The 22,243-nt window shown below is 45.4% G+C and overlaps 1 protein-coding gene across 3 annotated transcripts in view; it reads right to left on the minus strand.

Moving 5' to 3' along the window:
* Positions 1-345: 345 nt before the first annotated feature.
* The window catches only part of LOC147431282 (uncharacterized), a 73,426-nt gene continuing 51,528 nt past the window's right edge, over positions 346-22,243 (minus strand). For 2 of the 3 annotated variants that reach the window (XM_086493889.1, XM_086493890.1), the window contains exons 4-9: positions 2,967-3,012; positions 2,048-2,867; positions 1,869-1,970; positions 1,638-1,703; positions 1,487-1,552; positions 346-1,020 (exon numbers count right to left, since the gene is read on the minus strand). In XM_086493889.1, the coding sequence (XP_086350015.1) occupies positions 700-1,020; positions 1,487-1,552; positions 1,638-1,703; positions 1,869-1,970; positions 2,048-2,867; positions 2,967-3,001 (1,410 nt within the window). In that variant the 5' untranslated portion in view covers positions 3,002-3,012 and the 3' untranslated portion in view covers positions 346-699. The remainder of the gene's footprint in view (positions 1,021-1,486; positions 1,553-1,637; positions 1,704-1,868; positions 1,971-2,047; positions 2,868-2,966; positions 3,013-22,243) is intronic. The other variant, XM_086493891.1, reaches the window with a different exon arrangement.

Below are 22,243 nucleotides of genomic sequence, written 5' to 3' on the forward strand. Positions count from 1 at the left end.
CTGATTGCACGTGACATAGAGAAATATGTAAAGTAAACACACACACCCCCACCCCCCCACAACAAAGCATATTTACTATGTTGCATCAGCTAAAAGAGATGTTTGCACTTTGTAGCACATTCATAAATTACTCGAGCACAAAAAGTTGGCAAGCCAAAAGAAAGCAAGATGATTTCAACTTCGACTGATGATCAGTTCTACAAAATATAAGTGGGAAATACAACATAATATGATTATGTAAAATAGTCAATGTGAAACCACTAGTGAGTGAGCTAGCAAGATACAACCACACGCGCATGAGTGCATCTTATCGAAACAAGCCATTGACCAAAAAACTAACGCATAGAGAAAACAACTAGTAATTCTGTCGACCGAACCATCCATTTTCACAAAATTAAAGTGGAGAATTTTCCCTTCAGTTGCTTTTATGGGACGCTCTTCTTGAACACTAACAAGAGTGCCAGATCAAAAGAGTGTAGAGTCCCTATTCAAAATACAAATCCCTCTGCACTAGAGAAAAGGAAAAGACTCTGAGCTCATAAGTATATATGGGAAAGAATCCTTTCAAACAATGTGGTTTAAACAAAGTTGCCTCGCATGCTTGAGAGAAGGAGAGAGAGAGAGAGAGAGAAGAAGCCCCTATTGCGTCCATTCTTTTGAACTCAAAAGGAGTTTACACCAATTCAGAAAGCATCCCAGTCACACCTGAAATGGGTGAGGAAAGGAAACCGGTCGACTTAAATCAGCAGTGGGCTCAAAGACAACTTCTGCTCTTGAAGAGGGAACAAGTGTAGTAGGGGGTACAAATGGAGCTCCATTGAATGCCGGCAATTCCATTGGTAGAGAGCGTTCTTGGGCAGCCGTGTTTGAGGTCAAGGGTAAGCGCACACTCCCTCCCAAAGCTACTCCTGCATCTCTCTCAACATTTAAACTTGCCCCCGCATGCGGCATCTGTGGGTGTTGCATCCCTTGAGAAACCAGTAATGGAGATATAAGGAAGCCATTCCGACAACACATTACCTGTGCCATACAAACCCAGTAGCAGCTTTTGAGTACGCAAGGCTTCTTTCCAGGTGTGGGTCTAAAGATAGCATTTACATGATTTGCCAGACATACCCCCTTCAAAATGCAACTACCTTCTTTTTCTCTCTCTGTTTTTTTCTTGTGTTGCCAGGGACGTGGACCGGAGGGGGCGCCGCCGGCCGGGGGGGAGGGGGGGGGGGGGGGGGGGGGGGGGGGGGGGGGGGGGGGGGGCGGGGTTGTGTTCACTATAAAAGACTTCAAATATGAGATGTTTTTTATCATGTTGAGCTCTCATAACAGGCTCATGTTTTACCAAATACCCTCTCAAGTGCAACTCCCACTGAAACCAACAAAAACAACATGGCATATCTAAAATCCTACCAGCTCCATAAGTTCAACCATGGGCTTAGCGCAACAGAAACGTGCTAACAAAGGGTGTGTCCGAACTCTTCAGTTAAAATACCTGTAGCTGCAACCTCAACTTTTTCAGGTAATCGATGGCTTCTGTTAATACTGATGCTTTGTCAGTCTGCACAACACCAATAAACTGAACTTCAAGCAAAGTCTTTGCATGCACACGCCACAGAAACAAGAATTTGGTGCAATATACTTGCCTTGTTAGCATTGGGTATGAGTTCTTGAAGGGCTTTCAGTTTCTCATTTATCCTACCTCGTCGTTTCTGTAAACAAACACGGCACTCGATTGCAACTTACATGCAGAGATATAAAACAAACATGAGCAATCAGCTGTGTTTAGGCCTTGAAACCACTCATTTCATGAGATGCATGCATCTATCGACACATCATTTAAAACGAAGGACATGATAATAAAATGAAATACAAACCCTCTCTGACTCATTGTGAGTTTCAGCCGCTCGCATCCTCTTGCTGGAAGGCCCTTGTTCCTGACGAGGTTTACGTGGAGCCACTACATCATCAAATGAACCCTGCAAATCCACTCAGCAATAAAGACATTGTATACTCTCAAGATACTTGTCATAAATAGTTTTGGATTTGCACATACCTCACTATCAGAGTCAAGATCATCTATTGCCCTTGCTTTCTTACCACCCAAAACCTCACCAATTTTTCCACCTTGGTTGGGAGTAAAGCCAGAACCACCTGAATCTAGTAAAACTGATTCCAAATCAGAGCTTGGGCTTATCTCTATGGACGAATGTGAATTGGTGTTTGACGAGCCCGGTAAATTTGGATTCATTAATGGTGCATTTGATGCCATTGCATCCCCCACACTATGATTTAAATGGGCATTCTCTAGCGACTGCAATGACGAAGAACCCATACAACGTGAAGCGATACGATTCAACATGGCATCACTGACTTTGCTAAGATCGTCCTGCGTTATGGTGAATGGTAGTGGCGGGATAGCAGACCTCTCGACTCTTGCATCTAAATTAAGATGCCCATTCTGTAATGAAGGCCCACAAAGTCTTGCAAGATCTTCAAGTTCTCCCCTTACTGATGCCATTTGGTGTGGTGAAGGGTCTCCACCTTTGATGTCTGTGAAAGGCCTATCGGATTGAGAGCTTATAAGTGATGGAGGCAGGGTGTTTCTTTGCATAGCTATTGGCCCTCCAGGATCCAAGTTATCCAGCCAATCTGTAAGATCAACACCAGGAGTGAAGGCAGTAGCTTCTGCTAGCCTTTCATCCTCAACATCCGCTACTTTCAAAGCATGATCATTTTCTCTCATCTGCACTGATAAGGTGTAACTTGAAGCTGCTGACCCTGCAGTTGCCTTTTCTCTGTGAGTATTTTGAATTGAAGTAGCCGCTAATAACTGTCGATTCTCCCAGCAAAGCTCTTCAAGACGCCAACCAAATCTGGCCATGTGTTAAAACAAAAATAAACTTTTAACTCATCTTTGACGTACTTACACTCCTGTTTTAAGACAAAATGCATCCCACATAAAAGAGGTAGACCTGTCAGATACCCCTTGCTGATTGGAGGGCTGCATTGAAACTCCTGCTGCATTGAGGGGTGCAAAAGAAAACCAATGAGCTTTGACTACATAGATGTGCATGAGTAGGTCTAACACCCAAAAGCTTCTCTTGTAGTACTATTCACTTAAACTGCCATCAAGCATAGCCACAGCTGAGTGAATCCAAGTCTGTTTGATACTCACACAACCTGATAAGGCTCCTTTGAGAACAACAAAAACGAAATTCTAGAGAATACTCCTTAGCTGCACCCCTTACTTGGACAAGAGGCTACTCATAATTTTGCATGTACGGTTCACGTCAATGTGGCATGAAAATAAGCCCTAAATCCATCCCTATTTCAAAGCCCTCACACATGAACATGCAAGAGGGATGGAGGCCCTACAGTGCTTCCCAGCCATAACAAAGGAGAGGGACTACCTCGTGGTGATGACCTAGTCGTATACTTGACTACAAACTACATCACCCAATCATATAGGGATGGTGATGCCTCCATCATGCAAAGTACTAACACATCTGCCCTAGCTTCAGCTGTGCACAATAGGAAACGTAGAACTGGGTATCAACATATGCTCACACATACCATAAACTCACCCCAGTTGCATACAAATACTCTCACATGAATACTCGCTCTGTGCACCATGCGGAGATGGTACTACGACCTCAAAGCCAAGGTAAATTTAAGAAACCCTAGGAGATGGTGTCCAGAAACCTTGTGGGACCTACATGTCGAGTAGTTTGCTAGATCAGTTTTTACCCATGCAGAACCCTCTTAGCATAGATGGTAGTAAAAGGTGTCGTAAGGTGTTCTTACCCATTCACCATAGTTACAGGGAATGGCCATTTTCAGGTCCCCGTTCCCCATTCCCATCCCAATTTCCCATTCCGGTTCCTCATTCCGTGTTTCAAACGTGAGTATCCGAAACAGGGAATGGCATTTCATGCATGTTGCCGTTCCCCGTTCCGATTTCCTGTTCCGGGTAACTATGCCATGCACAACCCTCTTCGCATAGATGATAGTAAAACATGTAGTAAGGTGTTCTTACCCTTCAGGGGGGAGCTCAAACACTTGGCACAGGCAGTTTAAACAGTTTCTAAGATCAGAAAACCTCCCAAATTCAGTATTTAAGGACCTCTTGGGATCACATTTCAAGTCAGTATCCGATAAGAGGTTTAGAAGCGTGTAAGCCATCTAGCGCTTGTAGAAACCGCTACAACCCACCCCAACCTTCGCCCTTCCGGGGTGGTTGATAGGGGCAGATCCATTGCAACCAGCCGGCCATTCCAACAAGATCTGGACTTCAAAGAGGGAAGTCATGTAACTGCGTGTAAAAATTGTCTTGAAAGCTTGCCATGTCCTTGGAGCATGCGGTTGTGTCGCGATTGAGCTCCACCACTGCATAGCATTATACTTAAGAAATCCCGCTGCTCAAGAAATCTTGGATTCTTCCGTATAGTTGCCCAAGGCATAGATGTTGTCAAATTGTTGTAGGAACTGCAATGCTTTCTTCCGGTCTTTCACCCTAGAAAAGGTGAAAATTTTTATTGTTGTGCCACCATCTTTGAAATCCTTCGGCTGGTTAGGCGCGTACCCCGGGTACGGATATTAAGGATATCCATACGGGCTCCAACCATTGTATCTTGGTGGCGGTGGTGGTGGGGGAGGTGGGGGCAACACCGGTGGTAGAGGCGGTTGCATTGGATCAGGGTCAGACGGCTACACCATGTTCCTGAAGACTCCCCCGATCGAAATAAACGGTTGAGAAGGTTGCCGGTTAGAAGCTCTCGTACTTTCTGGTGTCGGAGGAGGAGGTACCACCTGGTGCATGGGAGGGGGTAGCATGTAATTTAGAAATTGTTGAAAACACTACTACATTGAGAGATTCTGTTCAGGATACTGTGATATTATGTCACGAAGCTTGTCGTTGAGAGGAAATTGCAGGTACTCTGCCGAATCCATGAACGCCATTCTGCTCTATCTATTCTCGGTAGGACCGGTATGCTTTCAGAAAAGCACACGACTAGAGCTTTGATACCACTATAACGGGAGGGCACCACGTGCCGTCAGAAAAGAACAGACGAGACAACTGTAAGCATTTCAAAACAGTTGAACTGAGAGAGTGCACGACACACGAGACGGGGAGTGGCGGAATTCCACCCCAAGAGAGCATTGGCTCCAAACCTTGGCGCCCCTTTCGATGTTTTTTGATATTACTTGAACTCAGTATAATGCCGGAACCCCTTTGCTCTGCACTTCCACGTAGGAAAAACTAACAGAGAATGGGCCCTATGCACATATTTAAAGGCCCTTGGCCTTGGAAAGTTGTACATGAAAAGCATCTGATCTAAAAGCACCTTGAATCCCAAAGCTAGCCCTAGAGGGATGTCCGTACAATCTGCCACGTCAACAACAATCAATGCAGAACGTGGAAATCCGTACAGTGCCACGTGGCAATTGACACAAAACATGGGGTGTCTGCACAACTCCCACATCATCAGGTTTCACGCCAAAAAAGTTTGTATGTGTCCTGCTTTATTATTGTCTATTGGTCATTTGGGCCCCATCGGACGGAAATCCCATAAGTTGGTAAACTGTAGACTGGGAAATCTTTAACCGCTTGGCCCACTCAATGAGGAATTGTAAGTTGATAAGAACTTCTTCTTCTTCTACTGTTTCTAGGGTTTAGGCCCTTCGGCCGGGATCTGCAAGTCGACTCATGCCTACAGTGGCTTGGCACATCAGCAGTTGATGAGACACATTGAGCCTTCCACATGGTCCAAAGCGTAATGCTGCATATCGGGGTGAAAACTCTTGCTAGCAGAAATCCAACTAGTGACCTACCTCTGGGATCATTTGTACATTGTCTGGTCTATATCCTAAGGGAGTAAGCATGAAGACTGTATCTTTCGACAGGCCCTAGAAAAAGGTGTGTGGCCCCGGAAATTGCAAAAGCCATGCAACTACACCCCACATCACGAACCCATCATGGATGCCCACTCTAATAAAAAAACAACAAGCTACCATCCACATTGGCCGCGCATATGGACCAACCTAGAAACAATGCCTCACGGACTAGCGCTCTAAACTAATTCTCTAACACGTCAGATCGTGACCAGTGATTGCAGACCAAGTGCAAACGAGCAATTATAACCGGCCAATACACAAGAGAGGGCGGTATTAATTCAATCACCTATTAACTTTACGCAAAGGATTGAGAGGAAGAGAGAAAACATATGCATCCAGCGACTAGAATGTCACTACGCACACAAAGACCGACACCCTGTAGGCCCCAAAGACTGGCACCCTTTCAGTATTTCTCTATTCAATTGCAAACAAACGACCCGAACACTTACACCAAGCTGTCCAAACCTGTCAAGGGCTGAAATTGCAGGTTTTCGACCCCAAGGCCCATTTCGGCAACATAACTATACCAGAATCTATGTGGATCAAAAGTACAAGCCTAGGACGCATTCCCTTGCATTTTAGAAGCTTCCCGGTGAAATTCCAGCATGCTGAAATTTTCTATTTGGTCACTGACAGGTGCCCAAACTCCTATATGACCACCCCAAGGCTTCCTCGAGGCTTCCCTGGTGTTATCTTGGTTTAGGTGTGAAACCCTAAACCTGTAAATAATGTCACGTGACACATCCCAACCCTATGTGTCCGTGGACAAGCTACACCAAAGTTAGCACTTTCTGGCAGAAGAGGCAGCAGGAGCACCTTGCTCAACAGGCAACTTCCCAGCAAGACCAACCCCTGCGACTACTCTGGCGTTTTCTCCACAGAAGACCTAGCGTTTTTGCATCAGATCAGCCTTGGCAATTTGTGCACAGCACATCAGCCCCGGTGTCATCACGACACTAGCGTTTTTGCATTTGCAGAACCCCAGCGACAGAAGGACCAATTTCAGCCTCTGGCGTTTTTGGATTTCAGCAGCAAATAAAGACCGGCATTATTCACCTAAAGTGTAGCAGATTCAGCCCGTAAAGACCGTCAGTTTTCAGCCCTAAGAAACCTCATTTTTCAGCCAAGAAAACGTAGCCAAAACAGTCATTTTCAGCCACCGAAACAGTCCCGAAATTCAGCGATTAGAAGATCTCAGATTTCAGCCATCGTCGTCGTCGTCGTCATCGTCATCGTCATCGTCGTCGTCGTCGTCGTCATTGGCATAGACCAAGTTGCATAGTCCATTGCATACGCATTGTACACCTTGTGCAATCAAAGAATAGACCACTCTCGCCGACGAAAGTGGGGCCTTCGGAGGAGGGTTTTACAACCTCTCGGGTATCGTATCTCTTCTCTCTCCTTCTCTCAGTCTCATTCACTTGAACGCACATTCCACTCACTTTGTTCGTGACCACAACACTCTACAAGACGGAAAGCTCTCTCTTTCCCTAAAGAACTAAAAGGAACCTTGAGCAATAAAGGTCACTAATCTTGACAAAATACAACATTCATTCCGCTGCACCTAACAAATAAACACAGCAAGCTGTGATTCTCTGTTTTGGATCGTTTGAGCACAGCAAACACGTCTACTGTGTCTCAAGAGCTCTTACACGCAATGGGACACTTCCCCTTTGATTTGGACGAGTTTTCACGTGAGAAAACTCTCCATTTTCAGAATTTGTCGCGATGGAACTATGTACCTGCAGGAATTAGCAATTAGCTAATCGGGTTCCTATTCAAAAGGCACCTGCCTTGGCAAATGTGCATAAAACGCACAAGATTGTACAGTCATCTGAAACGAACACTCGAAGAAATCTCCCGGCTACACAGACCGCCTATAGACACGAGTCGGACGAACGACCCCACCACCCGACAACACCCCCATGCTAGGACCAGCATTCGAGGACGTAGGCATGCACCTATAAGACCGAGCATCCCATATCACCCGGCCTCGCCTCCTCGAGGTGACCTCGCGCACTCCTAGCCTCACGAACTAACCACTAGCACTCTGCCAGTGGGGGTCGATAACTGCAAATGAGGCCTTGGCCTCACTTTTTTAGAAGTGTCCGGCCACACGCGTCGGGTCGTCCGCCCGAACACCTAACGCCCATCCCAACGGTGTCTTAGACCAGATCCCCTCCCATTTAAGCAAGACATAACATACTTCTGCCCTTAAGAACCATTAATGCCGTCATCAATGAAGTGGGGATATTGAGCTTTTAAAGCTCTAATTGATTCCCAAGTAGCAAACCTTTAGATTGACCCATCCATTTCATTATGTACTCATCATAAGCTTTTTGGTGCGAATGATCGGTACAATGATCCAAAACAGCCTCTGGTGTAACAAACTTGGACACCTCAAGTCAAGATTCTACCGCAACACAACAAAGATTCACTTCAAAACAGTTCACAAAGACGACACGACTCGGCGTACTTCCTTGCCCAGAGGTATTGGCCCCAAAGATTGGCGCCCCTTTCGATATTTCTTTTTATATTAATCTATGTTCAAAGTACAAGAGAGTAGGCAGGCGCTCACTCTCAGACTCTGTATCCAGATGCTCTGAGTAATGAGGCCTAGCCCACTTATTTATTGGTAGAAGGGATGCTGTCACCAGTGTGTGACTACAATCTATCCTTTTTGTTGATTTCTTTCTTATTATCTATTTACTTTCACTTTTTGGAAACACCCCTCGGGAAATCTAACTGCCCTGCATTGCATAGCTAGTGTGGAACTGTCCAGAGGGAGTCCAGGCCTGAGGGCAAAAGAGCACTAAGGTTGGACAAGGACTATGGTTAGCCAAGTGGGGTCATTGACTAGCCAAAGTGGAATCCTTTGCTACAGAGGCTACATTTCAGTTCTGGATGTGGCCGCAGTGTACAAAGAGGGTCGGATGACCTAGAAAGATACAATGGCAGCATCTCCTAAAATTTAGGGAACTGCTATTTTGGGACCTGAAAATGTGTTGATGTCATTACCTCCGGAATGACAAAGGGAACATTTTCTTACTCTGCCGTGAAGTCAACTGGGCAGCTAGTTGGGAGATTTTTAGGCGGCAACCCCGAAACGGGAAAATGCTTGTAAATGTGCCAAGTGGCACCTTCTGGTGCACTTGCCTCATGCAACAAGAGTCGGCGCTGAATTTAGGAGGGGGAGAGCCTCATTTTCAGTTTTGTCACAGGTTAAGAGCTATGGAGTGCTTGCTTTCCCTCTTATGCACAATGCGGTGCCAGGAGTGATGCCCTGCACGCTACGCACTGCCCTCTCTCTCCCCTTTGGCAGTATGTTATGCCCCACTAGTGGGCTCTTCATTTGACCAATGTACAGTTGTGTGGGTTCATGCGCGATTGCCGAGGCAAGAGCCTCTTGCACAGGTACTGGATTAGCTAGCGGCTAATCCCCCCGCAGGTACAGGTGAATTCAGAGAGGTTTCACGCCAGAAATCTCGTCCGATTCAAAGGGCAAGTAGCCCTACAGGTACGGGAGCTCGAGGACTTGCTACGGATGCGACCGGCACGCGAAACGGAGCCAGAAACAGTAAATTACAGCCTGCTGTGTATTTTTGCAGGTTTAGGGTTTTGGCCCTAAACGGACCCTAATACCCCCAAGAGGTTCGGGGACGCAAGGGGACCGCTGTACAGGCGATCTGGCGCATTTTCAGGGCTGAAAACAGAGAATTCAGCGTGCTGCAGATTCTCGCCAGGTTTTGCAAAGTGCCCGTATGCGTCGGGAAAGTCAGTCAATGTGTGGGAATACTGACTGTGAAGGGTCCTAGTACAGTTATGCTGCCGAAATCAGGCCGGAACAGTTGAAATTCAGCCAAGTTTGTGCGGGGCAGCTTGTAGGGATCCACAGCATTTATTCCCTCTTTTAAACAATAAAGAAATACCGAAAGGGGTGCCTAAGTTAGGGGCCAATCTGGTGTCGGTCTTCTCATACAGGTGCATTCTAGCATCTGTATCCCATTCCCCTCTCTTGTGTCACTATAGCGCAGGTATAATAGACGACTAATAATGGGTGAAAGCTAAATCAAGGTTTGAAGTAAAGTCTACCGCCCTTTTTGGATTGAACAGGCCGGTTTCATGGTTCCATCGACGGGATTAAATCACTTTTTCCCATAGAAGTGAGCCTTGGTCAGTTTTGGGCTTGAAGACACAGGGGATACACAGGGAATTGCAATTATGGCTGACAGACCAGATGATGTGACTGAAGAGGTTTCCTCTTCACAAGGTCAACGGACACATGAAGTGGGTGAGTCCTCAAGACCACCACAGACAGATTACGATATATTCAGGACCCAGTTGGCTACTGCTGTGGCTATGTTTACACGAGTAATGCAGAACCCGAGGTTTTTAGCCTTTCTGCAACCTCCTGTTCCGTCTCAGCAAGTTGGGTCACTGGATCATATTCAAAAGCCTATTAAGGCTCGAGCACAGGTGATTCATACTGCACAGTCAATGGAAACACCTGTACACTTGACGGAGACCATGCAGTCTCCACAACCTGTGCCTAAGGTGAAAGAACAAGTGGCTAAGATGCCAGTCTTGCAAGTTGTACCAGTTCAGCCCGCCACTTTTCAGCAGCCTATAGCTGGTTCTAATGGGCAGGGAAGCAACCTACAGGCTATGCAACAGGTCTTCCCACCACCTTCAGTACACCCTGGCTATTTTGGAGGTCGATCGGTATTCCAGAGCATGGCTGGTCATGCACCTGGAAATCAGTTTTACACGCCAGGAACAGTGTTCGGGGGTGCTCAAACGATGATGCCTAACCCCATGTATGGTGTCACGGGCATGCTACCAGGGTTTCAGAGCACTCAGGGCCAATTTGGGATGCCACAAGCAAATTTTGGTATGGCTGGAATTACAAATCAGCAGCCAAATATGGCGTTTCCAGGTCAACTTAATAGCGGCCAAGGAACACAAATGAACCCTAATAGTGTTCCCATGTTCCAGTCACTTCCATATGACAATTTAACGCCGCTGGAGAGGCCAACTCCATACAAAGAAGGTGGCAAAAGGTGTGTCATTCACGACCTTTACAGGGTTTGATGACAGGAAGAAGGCTCTTTCATTCCTCCAGCAGTTTGACAAGGCCTATGCAGGGGGAAACTTTACAGAGGCTTCGAAGGTCCGCAAGGCAGCCACTTTCTTGACAGGGAATGCGAGACAATGGTGGACAACTTTATTGCTTCAAGGGCAAGCTCCGTCCACATGGATTTACTTCAAGCAGATTTTTGCAGCAACATGGTTATCTAATGACTTTGAAGCAGATGTCATGACAGAATGGCACCAGCTTAATGCTGCTACTTGCAAGAATCTGGATGATTACAATCGGAAGTTTTGGAAAGCTCTACTTCCAGTAACTTCCTATAGGTTTGTGCCATTGACAGAACAGATTGAAAAATACTGTTGTGGCCTACCTAAAGGATTGAGAAAGTACTGTACGAAGACAAAAGTCACTACTTTGACGCAGGTCATAGAGGAAGCAAACATTGGCAATGGTTTGCTCAAGGGAGAAGATTGTGAATTTAACACTGGCGTCAAGTCAGGATCAAGCAAGAAAAATTCAGCCACGAAGCACATTCCCAATGAGGCTCCTAAAGGGACTCAGGAGTCAGCCAACGCAAGGAAAGATAAAGCTACGGTTGAATCAGAAAAGGGACCAGCGAAGAAATGGAAAAGACGTTTTCCTCGCAAGTCAGAAGAGCAAAAGAAAGTCCTGAGGACAGAGAACAAATGCTTTATTTGTGAGCAGCCTGGCCACATTGCTTACAATTGTCCTACAAAGAAAAGGCCAGCAGCTGATTCTGATGACAAGGAAGACAAGAAAGGAAAGAAGCCCATGGCTGGTCTAGTGCCAGATATGGTGGGCGAAGAAAAGGGACCAGCGAAGAAATGGAAAAGACTTTTTCCTCGCAAGTCAGAAGAGCAAAAGAAAGTCCTGAGGACAGAGAACAAATGCTTTATTTGTGAGCATCCTGGCCACATTGCTTACAATTGTCCTACAAAGAAAAGGCCAGCTGATTCTGATGACAAGGAAGACAAGAAAGGAAAGAAGCCCATGGCTGGTCTAGTGCCAGATACGTTTTCCTCGCAAGTCAGAAGAGCAAAAGAAAGTCCTGAGGACAGAGAACAAATGCTTTATTTGTGAGCAACCTGGCCACATTGCTTACAATTGTCCTACAAAGAAAAGGCCAGCTGATTCTGATGACAAGGAAGACAAGAAAGGAAAGAAGCCCATGGCTGGTCTAGTGCCAGATATGGTGGGCAACAAGCCAAATTCAGATACAAGTGAGCTTTGCAGAGCGTGGGGAAAGGTCAAGAATCAAACAGTGCTCATCTTCTTTGATCCAGGTGCCAAAGCCAACTTCATTTCCCCAGAATTGGCTTCAAAGTTGGGAATCAGACCTGAAGAGATGGGGTATACAGCAGAGGCAGGTTTGGCATGTCTTGGCCATACAGAGGCTGTGACACCCATCATTAGAAAATTGCGCCTACATATCCAGTCCTATGTAGATGCTGAAGAATTTTACATCATGCCAATGGACGGATGTGATGTGTTGTTAGGTATTCCTTGGTTGTTTCGTGTACAGGGAATCATGGATGCCTACAACAAAAAGATCACTGTACAGAGCAGGGGAAAGACTCACATTCTGGATGTAAAGCTTAAAGGGGAGTCTATTCCCACTGTATCAGCTTCTGCTATTACTTCTGTAATGAAAAAGCATCTTTCTGCGTACTTGGTTTTTGCACGTGAAGTGTCAGATTGTGATGAATCAAATTTATCTGTGCTAGATAAAGAAAGGTCAATGTTTTTACAACAGTACAGTGACTGTTTTTGTGATTCATTACCGTCTCAATTACCGCCAGAGAGACCCGAGGACCATGCGATAGATTTGGTGCCAGGCAGTAGCCCACCAAATAAGCCTCCGTACAGGGTTAGTGCGGCTCAGCAGAAAGAGACAATGGGCCAAGTACAGGAGCTGTTAGAAAAGGGGCTGATTCAGCCCAGCTCATCTCCATTCTGTTCTCCAGTGTTGTTGGTGCAGAAAAAGGATGGCTCATGGCGTATGTGCATAGACTACCGTGCACTTAACAAGAATACCATCAAGAATAGGTTCCCTATACCTAGAATTGATGATATTATGGACAAATTACAAGGAGCAGCTATGTTTAGCAGGATAGATCTAAAGAGTGGGTACCATCAGATCCGCATTAGATCAGAGGATGTGCACAAGACTGCTTTTAGAACGACGTTTGGCCTTTACGAATTTTTAGTGATGCCCTTTGGTCTCACAAATGCTCCTGCTACGTTCAATAGGATGATGGACAGAATTTTCCGTCCACACCAACAGTTTGTTGGTACATTCTTTGATGACATGATAGTCTACTCAAAGAATGAAGAGGAGCATAGGCATCACTTGGCCATTGTGTTCAAAGAGCTACGCAATCATAGGTTGCTCATCAATGCAAAGAAAAGTGAATTTTTTCTGAAAGAGATTCATTTTCTGGGACACATTGTCTCAAAGGATGGTGTCAAAATGGATCTTGCAAAAGTTGAAGCGATCAAGTCATGGCCAGATTTGAAGACGGTGCATGATGTCTGAAGCTTCTTGGGACTATGCTCCTATTACAGAAGGTTTATCCGAAATTTCGCTGAGATTGCTTCACCTTTACATGCTCTTCAAAAGAAGGCAATCACCTTTAGATAGACACAGAAAGAGATTTCAGCTTTTAATCTCTTAAAGGAAAAGATGACTTCAGATCCAGTCATTGTGTTGCCAGATCTTAGGAAGTCATTTGTGGTCCAATGCGACGCCTGTGGTAGTAGCATTGGTGCAGTGCTAATGCAAGATGGCAGGGTAGTAGCCTATGAGAGCAGAATTTTGCAAGGGCCAGAGATGACCATGCAGGTCTATGAGAAAGAGTTACTGGCTGTGATTCATGCGCTCTTAAGTTGGAAACACTACCTGCTAGGTGCAGATTTCGTTGTCCAAACGGACCATCAGACCTTGCGCTACTTCTTGACACAGACAAAGTTATCTGAGAAGCATATGCGATGGGCAAATATCTTGTCCATGTTCCATTTTCAGATTGTGCATGTGGAAGGCAAGAAGAATGTTGTGGCTGATGCCTTGTCAAGGAAGCCACAAATTTTAGCTGTGTCCTGTGTCAATTCCTTATCATCATGAACTTGATGATATGAGAGAACAGTATGCAAATGATGAAGATTTTGCAAGGGTCTTCGAGCAACTAATGGATGGACAACGTCATGAACACTATCTTCTTAAAGACGGGTTCATGATGCTGCATGGTGGCAGATTGTGTCACAAAGCCATTGCGACGCAAAGTTATGGAAGAGAGTCATGTCCCACCGTATGCAGGGCATCGTGGTATCGATGCTACAGTTAAAGCGGTTGAGACATTCTTCTATTGGCCTACATTGAGAGGAGATGTGGATGCCTTTGTGCGAGAATGCCTAATTTGCCAGAAGGTCAAGTTTGACAGGCAAAAGGCACCAGGATTATTGCAACCACTACCTATTCCAGATAAACCATGGGAAAGTATTGCTATGGATTTTATCTTTGATCTTCCGAGAACGCAGACAAGAAACGATGGTATTTGGACCATTATTTGCAGATTCAGCAAACAGGCTCATTTTATTCCTGTCAGGAAGAAGATAAAGCCAAATCAAATGGCACGCTTGTTTATGAGCAATATTTTCAAGTATCATGGCATGCCACAGTCGATTGTTAGCGACCGTGATCCACGCATGACAAGTTTGTTCTGGAGAGGCTTGTTTGAGAATATGGGCACCACGCTCAAATTCTCTTCGTCATTTCATCCTCAAACAGATGGGCAGTCAGAAGAGGCAAATTCTACTGTCCTAGATCTGCTGAAGTGTTATGTGTCAGAGCATAAAGGAAAGTGGAAGCAGTATTTGCCATTGGTGGAGTATGCATACAATAATACAGTGCATTCATCAACTAGCAAGGCACCCTTTGAGATAGTTGAAGGTGGCAAGAAAGTTCCTCCCATACTGCATACAAAGGACGAGATATTTGAAGCAAATAAGTATGTTCAGGACATCGATGAAATGTACAAGAAGGTCAAAGTGGCCTTAGAAAGGACTCAGGCAAAGCAAAAGAAGGCACTTGATCGTCACCGTCGTGAAGTGGTATATTCACTTGGTGATTGGGTGCTTTTACACTTTGAAAAGGCAAGGTTAAAGAAGATGAAGGGCAAGGAAAGACTGTTTCCAAAGCTCAGCATGCGTTACTATGGGCCTTTTCAAGTATGAGACATAATCAGTGATGTTGCATATAGGCTGAAATTGCCTGACAGTTGGAAGATTCACAATGCGTTTCATGTGAGTCTTCTCAGACCCTATGTGGGTGATGTGCCAGAAGATATGCCAGCTGAAGATTAGCCGGAAGTCAAGGAACTTGACGAGATCTTGGTCCCGGAACAGATTTTGGCACACAAAGAAAGGAAAGTGAAAGGCAAGGTTGCTAGGCGTTACTTGGTAAAGTTCAGAAACTATCCACCGATGGATGCTAAGTGGATGGAAGAAGGTGAACTTGCAGAGTCACCAACTGTGTTATCACTTTACCTTGAAGCCTTCGGTTTGCAACCTACCTTGACCCCATGAGTTTCAGAGCTACATGGATTCTCAGTGTGACAATGGCTTCTGGAACAAATGATGTATATGGTATTTAAAGTGAGCTCAAATGAAATACCTGTTACATGAATGTTAGAACTAAACAGATTGTCAGTTTGGCAATTGCTCTTATGGAATGTCCACAAGTTTGGTTAGTGCTATAGAAGTGAGTATTTCTTGTCAGTTTGTCAAGGATACAGTAATTGCTTCAATTAAACAGTACATGTGTAACTGCATTCTTAAACTGTTGGTTTGGGTATGCTCGAAAGTGTTACGGGATCCAACGTGTACTATAAGGCAGTGGCAAAATGTGCAGCTACCATTTTGTCATTGGAAAGTTAGTGACTCAAAGCAATGGCAGAGTGCGAAGCTACCACTATGTCATTGGGACAGGGTTCACACGCAGGGAATACATGAGTCGACGAGGTGTTGAATACACCAGGGTTGACAATGAGCATGTATGTGTCGTATATGTGTCGACAGGTGTTGAATACATCAGTGTTGACAGTAAGCATGACATAGATGCAAACGAGGACGTTTGAGATTTCAAGAGGGGGGTATGTGACCAGCGTGTGACTACTATCTATCCTTTTTGTTGATTTCTTTCTTATTATCTATTTACTTTCACTTTTTGGAAACACCCCTCGGGAAATCTAACTGCCCTGCATTGCATAGCTAGTGTGGAACTGTCTAGAGGGAGTCCAGGCCTGAGGGCAAAAGAGCACTAAGGTTGGACAAGGACTATGGTTAGCCAAGTGGGGTCATTGACTAGCCAAAGTGGAATCCTTTGCTACAGACGCTACATTTCAGTTCTGGATGTGGCCGCACTGTACAAAGAGGGTCGGATGACCTAGAAAGATACAATGGCAGCATCTCCTAAAATTTAGGGAACTGCTATTTTGGGACCTGAAAATGTGTTGATGTCATTACCTCCAGAATGACAAAGGGAACATTTTCTTACTCTGCCGTGAAGTCAACTGGGCAGCCGGTTGGGAGATTTTTAGGCGGCAACCCCGAAACGAGAAAATGCTTGTAAATGTGCCAAGTGGCACCTTCTGGTGCACTTGCCTCATGCAACAAGAGTCGGCGCTGAATTTAGGAGGGGGAGAGCCTCATTTTCAGCTTTGTCACAGGTTAAGAGCTATGGAGTGCTTGCTTTCCCTCTTATGCACAATGCGGTGCCAGGAGTGATGCCCTGCACGCTACGCACTGCCCTCTCTCTCCCCTTTGGCAGTATGTTATGCCCCACTAGTGGGCTCTTCATTTGACCAATGTACAGTTGTGTGGGTTCATGCGCGATTGCCGAGGCAAGAGCCTCTTGCACAGGTACTGGATTAGCTAGCGACTAATCCCCCCGCAGGTACAGGTGAATTCGGAGAGGTTTCACGCCAGAAATCTCGTCCGATTCAAAGGGCAAGTAGCCCTACAAGTGCGGGAGCTCGAGGACTCGCTACGGATGCGACCGGCACGCGAAACGGAGCCAGAAACAGTAAATTACAGCCTGCTGTGTATTTTTGCAGGTTTAGGGTTTTGGCCCTAAACGGACCCTAATACCCCCAGGAGGTTCGGGGACGCAAGGGGACCGCTGTACAGGCGATCTGGCGCATTTTCAGGGCTGAAAACAGAGAATTCAGCGTGCTGCAGATTCTCGCCAGGTTTTGCAAAGTGCCCGTATGCATCGGGAAAGTCAGTCAATGCGTGGGAATATTAACTGTGAAGGGTCCTAGTATAGTTATGCTGCCGAAATCAGGCCGGAACAGTTGAAATTCAGCCAAGTTTGTGCGGGGCAGCTTGTAGGGATCCACAGCATTTATTCCCTCTTTTAAACAATAAAGAAATACCGAAAGGGGTGCCTAAGTTAGGGGCCAATCTGGTGTCGGTCTTCTCTTACAGGTGCATTCTAGCATCTATATCCCATTCCCCTCTCTTGTGTCACTATAGCGCAGGTATAATAGACGACTAATAATGGGTGAAAGCTAAATCAAGGTTTGAAGTAAAGTCTACCGCCCTTTTTGGATTGCACAGGCCGGTTTCAGATGCCTAAAAGCAGAGCCCCAAAATCTTTTAAAATTAAAAGATTCTCAACTCAAAAGCTTGGCCAACGTAATTTGCGGAGATCCGTATAGAGTACGAACTGCCACGTCATCAATGTAATTTCCGGTGCAATTTCCGGGCTTTTAAAATTAAAAGATTCTCAACTCAAAAGCTTGGCCAACGTAATTTGCGGAGATCCGTATAGAGTACGAACTGCCACGTCATCAATGTAATTTCCGGTGCAATTTCCGGGCTGCCACGTTAGCATTCAGTCAGCGCTATACACGGACGTCCGTACTGGCTACCACGTCAATTTGTGTCTATGTGTGTGTGGGCACTGCCACATCATCGGTTTGTGACATACCCCCCTCTTGAAAGAATTGTAATCGCAAACATAGGCTATAAACTATCTTAGTAGACATTGACTGTTAGTACCGACACACTGGGCACAACACATCTAGCACTTGTACAAATCGACAATCATATCACTTGACATCACAAGACATCACATGACAAACCACATTCAAATTCATTCCAAATCTCATACCATGACTAATCGGAAACGTATTTAGTAATCGCATCTAGATCCAGTCGGGACCTCACAAATGTTGAAACCGGCCTGTTCAATCCAAAAAGGGCGCTAGACTTTACTTCAAACCTTGATTTAGCTTTCACCCATTATTAGTCGTCTATTTTACCTGTACTTTCAAGACACAACAAAGGGGAGAGGGATACAGGCTGCTAGATTGCGCCTGTATGAGTAGACCGACACCAGATTAGCCCCTAACTTAGGCGCCCCTTTCGGTATTTCTTTATTGTTCAAAAGAGGAAATAAATGCTGTGGATCCCTACAAGCTGCCCCGCACAAACTTGGCTGAATTTCAACTGTTCCAGCCTGATTTCGACAGCATAACTGTACTAGGACCCTTCACAGTCAGTATTCCCACGCATTGATTGCCTTTCCAAATGCATACGGGCACTTTGCAAAACCTGGCGAGAATCTGCAGCACGCTGAATTCTCTGTTTTCAGCCCCGAAAATGCGCCAGATCACCTGTACAACGGTCCCCTTGCGTCCCCGAACCTCCTGGGGGTATTAGGGTCCGTTTAGGGCGAAAACCCTAAACCTGCAAAAATACACAACAGGCTGTAATTCACTGTTTCGGGCTCCGTTTCGCGTGCCGGTCGAATCCGTAGCAAGCCCTCGAGCTTCCGCACCTGTAGGGCTACTTGCCCTTTGAATCGGACGAGATTTCGAGCGTGAAACCTCTCCGAATCACCTGTACCTGCGGGGGATTAGCCGCTAGCTAATCCAGTACCTGTGCAAGAGGCTCTTGCCTCGGCAATCGCGCATGAACCCACACAACTGTACATTGGTCAAATGAAGAGCCCACTAGTGGGGCATAACATACTGCCAAAGGGGAGAGAGAGGGCAGTGCGTAGCGTGCAAGGCATTACTCCTGGCACCGCACTGTACATAGGAGGGAAAGCAAGCACTCCATAGCTCTTAACCTGTGACAAATTCTGAAAATCAGCCTCCTCTCTCATTTTAGGCGCCCCCTCTCTGGCCAGGAGTAGCAGAATGCTCACAGAGTGCCACATGGCACATTTTCCGACTTTGGGCATTCCCGGCTAAAAATATCTCAACTGGTGCGTCAATTGACTTTGCAGCAGAACAAGAAAATGTTCCCTTTGTCATTCCGGAGGTAATGACGTCAACACATTTTCAGGTCCCAAAATAGCAGTTCCCTAAATTTTAGGAGATGCTGCCATTGTATCTTTCTAGGTCATCCGACCCTCTTTGTACACTGTGGCCACATCAAGAACTGAAATGTAGCCTCTGTAGCAAAGGATTCCACTTTGGCTAGTCAATGACCCCACTTGGCTAACCATAGTCCTTGTCCAACTTTAGTGCTCTCTTGCCCTCAGGCCTGGACTCCCTCTGGACAGTTCCACACTAGCTATGCAATGCAGGGCAGTTAGATTTCCCGAGGGGTGTTTCCAAAAAGTGAAAGTAAATAGATAATAAGAAAGAAATCAACAAAAAGGATAGATAGTAGTCACACGCTGGTCACATACCCCCCTCTTGAAATCTCAAACGTCCTCGTTTGCATCTATGTCGTTCATGCTCCTAGTCAACAGTGATGTATTCAACACCTGTCGACACATGTACGACACATACATGCTCATTGTCAACCCTGGTGTATTCAACACCTCGTCGACTCATGTATTGCCTGCGTGTGAACCCTGTCCCAATGACAAAGTGGTAGCTTCGCACTCTGCCATTGCTTTGAGTCACTAACTTTCCAATGACAAAATGGTAGCTGCACATTTTGCCACTATCTTATAGTACACGTTGGATCCCGAAACACTTTCGAGTATACCCAAACCGACAGTTTAAGAATGCAGTTACACATGTACTCTTTGATAGAAGCAACTACTGTATCCTTGACAAACTGACAAGAAATACTCACTTCTATAGCACTAACCAAACTTTTGGACATTCTGTAACAGACTTGGACACTCCAAGTCAAGAATCAACCGCGACAGCACCAAATAACCACTTCAAAACAATTCACAGATCACAATAGATTTGCACTGGCCCGGCGGAGTTCCGTGCCTAAAGATATTGGCCCCAAAGACTGGCGCCCCTTTCGGTATTTCTTTTAGTATTAATCAATCATCAAAGTACAAGAGAGCGGTTAGGGTTTCACTCTCAGACTCTACGTCCAGATGCTCTGAGAAGTGAGGCCCTCACCACTAATTTAAAGGTTACAAGGGATGCCCAAAAGCAAAGCCCCAAAAGCTTCAAATCAAAAGCAATTGCTCTCTCTTTCTCTCACAGAGAGTCAAAACATGAAAGCGAAAGCGAAATTTAAGTAGAGAAAAAGCGAAATTTGCGTCGCTCATCATTTTCCAAATTTTTTATTTTTTATTTTTATAATAATCCGCCTCCGCGATTTCCGGAAATTAGGGTTTCTGGCAAAAATTAGGGTTTGCAAGAATTTTAGGGTTTCTGCTGTCCGCCACGTCATCACTTTGTGACATACCCCCCTCTTGAAAGCATTGTAATCGATCGCGATTACGCCTGCAAAACCGAAAAAAGCCATAAACTGTCTTAGCACACACTGACTGTTAGTACCTACGTACTAGGAACACACATCTAGCACATGTACAAAATCGACAGTCACATCACACGACATCACAGGACATCACCAGACATCACATGACATTCAACATTCATTCGGATCTTAGACCATGATTTATCGGCAATGTAGCTAGCAATCACATCTAGGTCCAATCGGGACCTCATCGATGTCCGATTGACTAACCCCTATTGCAACCATGTCTATTCGAGATCAAGTAGACCAAAATGTTGCAGCCATTTCGTCTATCAGTTCCTGCACTCACAAGAAATCAAGAACAAATCAATATCATAATCAGGAATTCCATTTCATAAAGTCATCCAGCAGAATACTGTCAGCTCTCAGTATCCCTGAAGCTCAAAGAGACATCAGTGACTTTAGTATCAAAATCGAGGCATCTGTTGACAAAGGAGTGGAGTGACTCCCCTCTTGTGCATCCCACTGCACCAGATCTCCGGCCAAGCTGAATTCTGGGTTCCGTTTGGAGTAGACTATGCTAAACCAAAACATCGAGGTAAAGTTTCACAATCCGAGGAGTATCTGCTAGGTCCTCCTCCTCCATCCACTTCGCATCAAATGCAGGAAAGTTCTTGAACTTAACCAAGAACCGCCTTCGGACTTTACCTTTCTTCGTATCATTATGTGCCAAAATCTGTTCAGGAACAAGGATCTCCTCGTTTTCTTCCACTTTGGGTTGCTCATCAGGCTCCCCATCATCAAGCACATCACCCTTAACAGGTTTCAAGAGACTCACATGCAATGCATTGTGAATCCTCCAAGTATCTGGCAGTTTCAATCGGAAGGAGACATCATTTATCTTGTCAGTAATCTAGAAAGGACCGTAGTATCACATACTAAGCTTTGGAAAAAGCCTCTCCTTCCCCTTTTTCTTTCTTAGGCGTGCCTTCTCAAAAGTAAGAGCACCCAATCATCCTCCTTCAGTTTCCAGTCGCGACGATGGCGATCCGCTGCCTTTTTCTGTCGTTCTTGAGACTCCTGCAAAGTCTCGCGAACCTTGGCAAAAGCCGTATCCAAATCTCGCGAATATTCATCCGCTTCAAATTTCTAATCTTTCGTGCTCAGGAAGGATGGAACCTTCGTAGCAGTTTCAACAATCTCACATGGCATCTTCCCCGTCGAAGAGTGTATCGTGTTATTGTAGGCAAATTCCACCAAAGGTAAGTTCTTTTCCCATTGAGTCTTCTGATGCGAGATACAAGACTTCAATAAATCTAAAATCACTGAATTGGCAATCTCAGATTGCCCGTCAGTCTGCAAGTGGAACGATGACGAGAATTGCAAACGCGTGCCAATGTTCTCCCAAATTGCCTTCCAAAACAAACTCATAAATCTGGGGTCTCTATCGGAGACAATCGTCTCAGGCGTGCCATGTAATCGGAAAATCATCGTGATCATTCTGTATTCTCGGGAGATCAAAAAAAAATGAAATCCATTTCAATATTTTCCCAGGGG

The sequence above is a fragment of the Adiantum capillus-veneris genome, chromosome 21, assembly GCF_014529385.1.
Source record: "Adiantum capillus-veneris isolate H3 chromosome 21, ASM1452938v2, whole genome shotgun sequence".
In the NCBI taxonomy this organism is placed as follows: Eukaryota; Viridiplantae; Streptophyta; class Polypodiopsida; order Polypodiales; family Pteridaceae; genus Adiantum; species Adiantum capillus-veneris.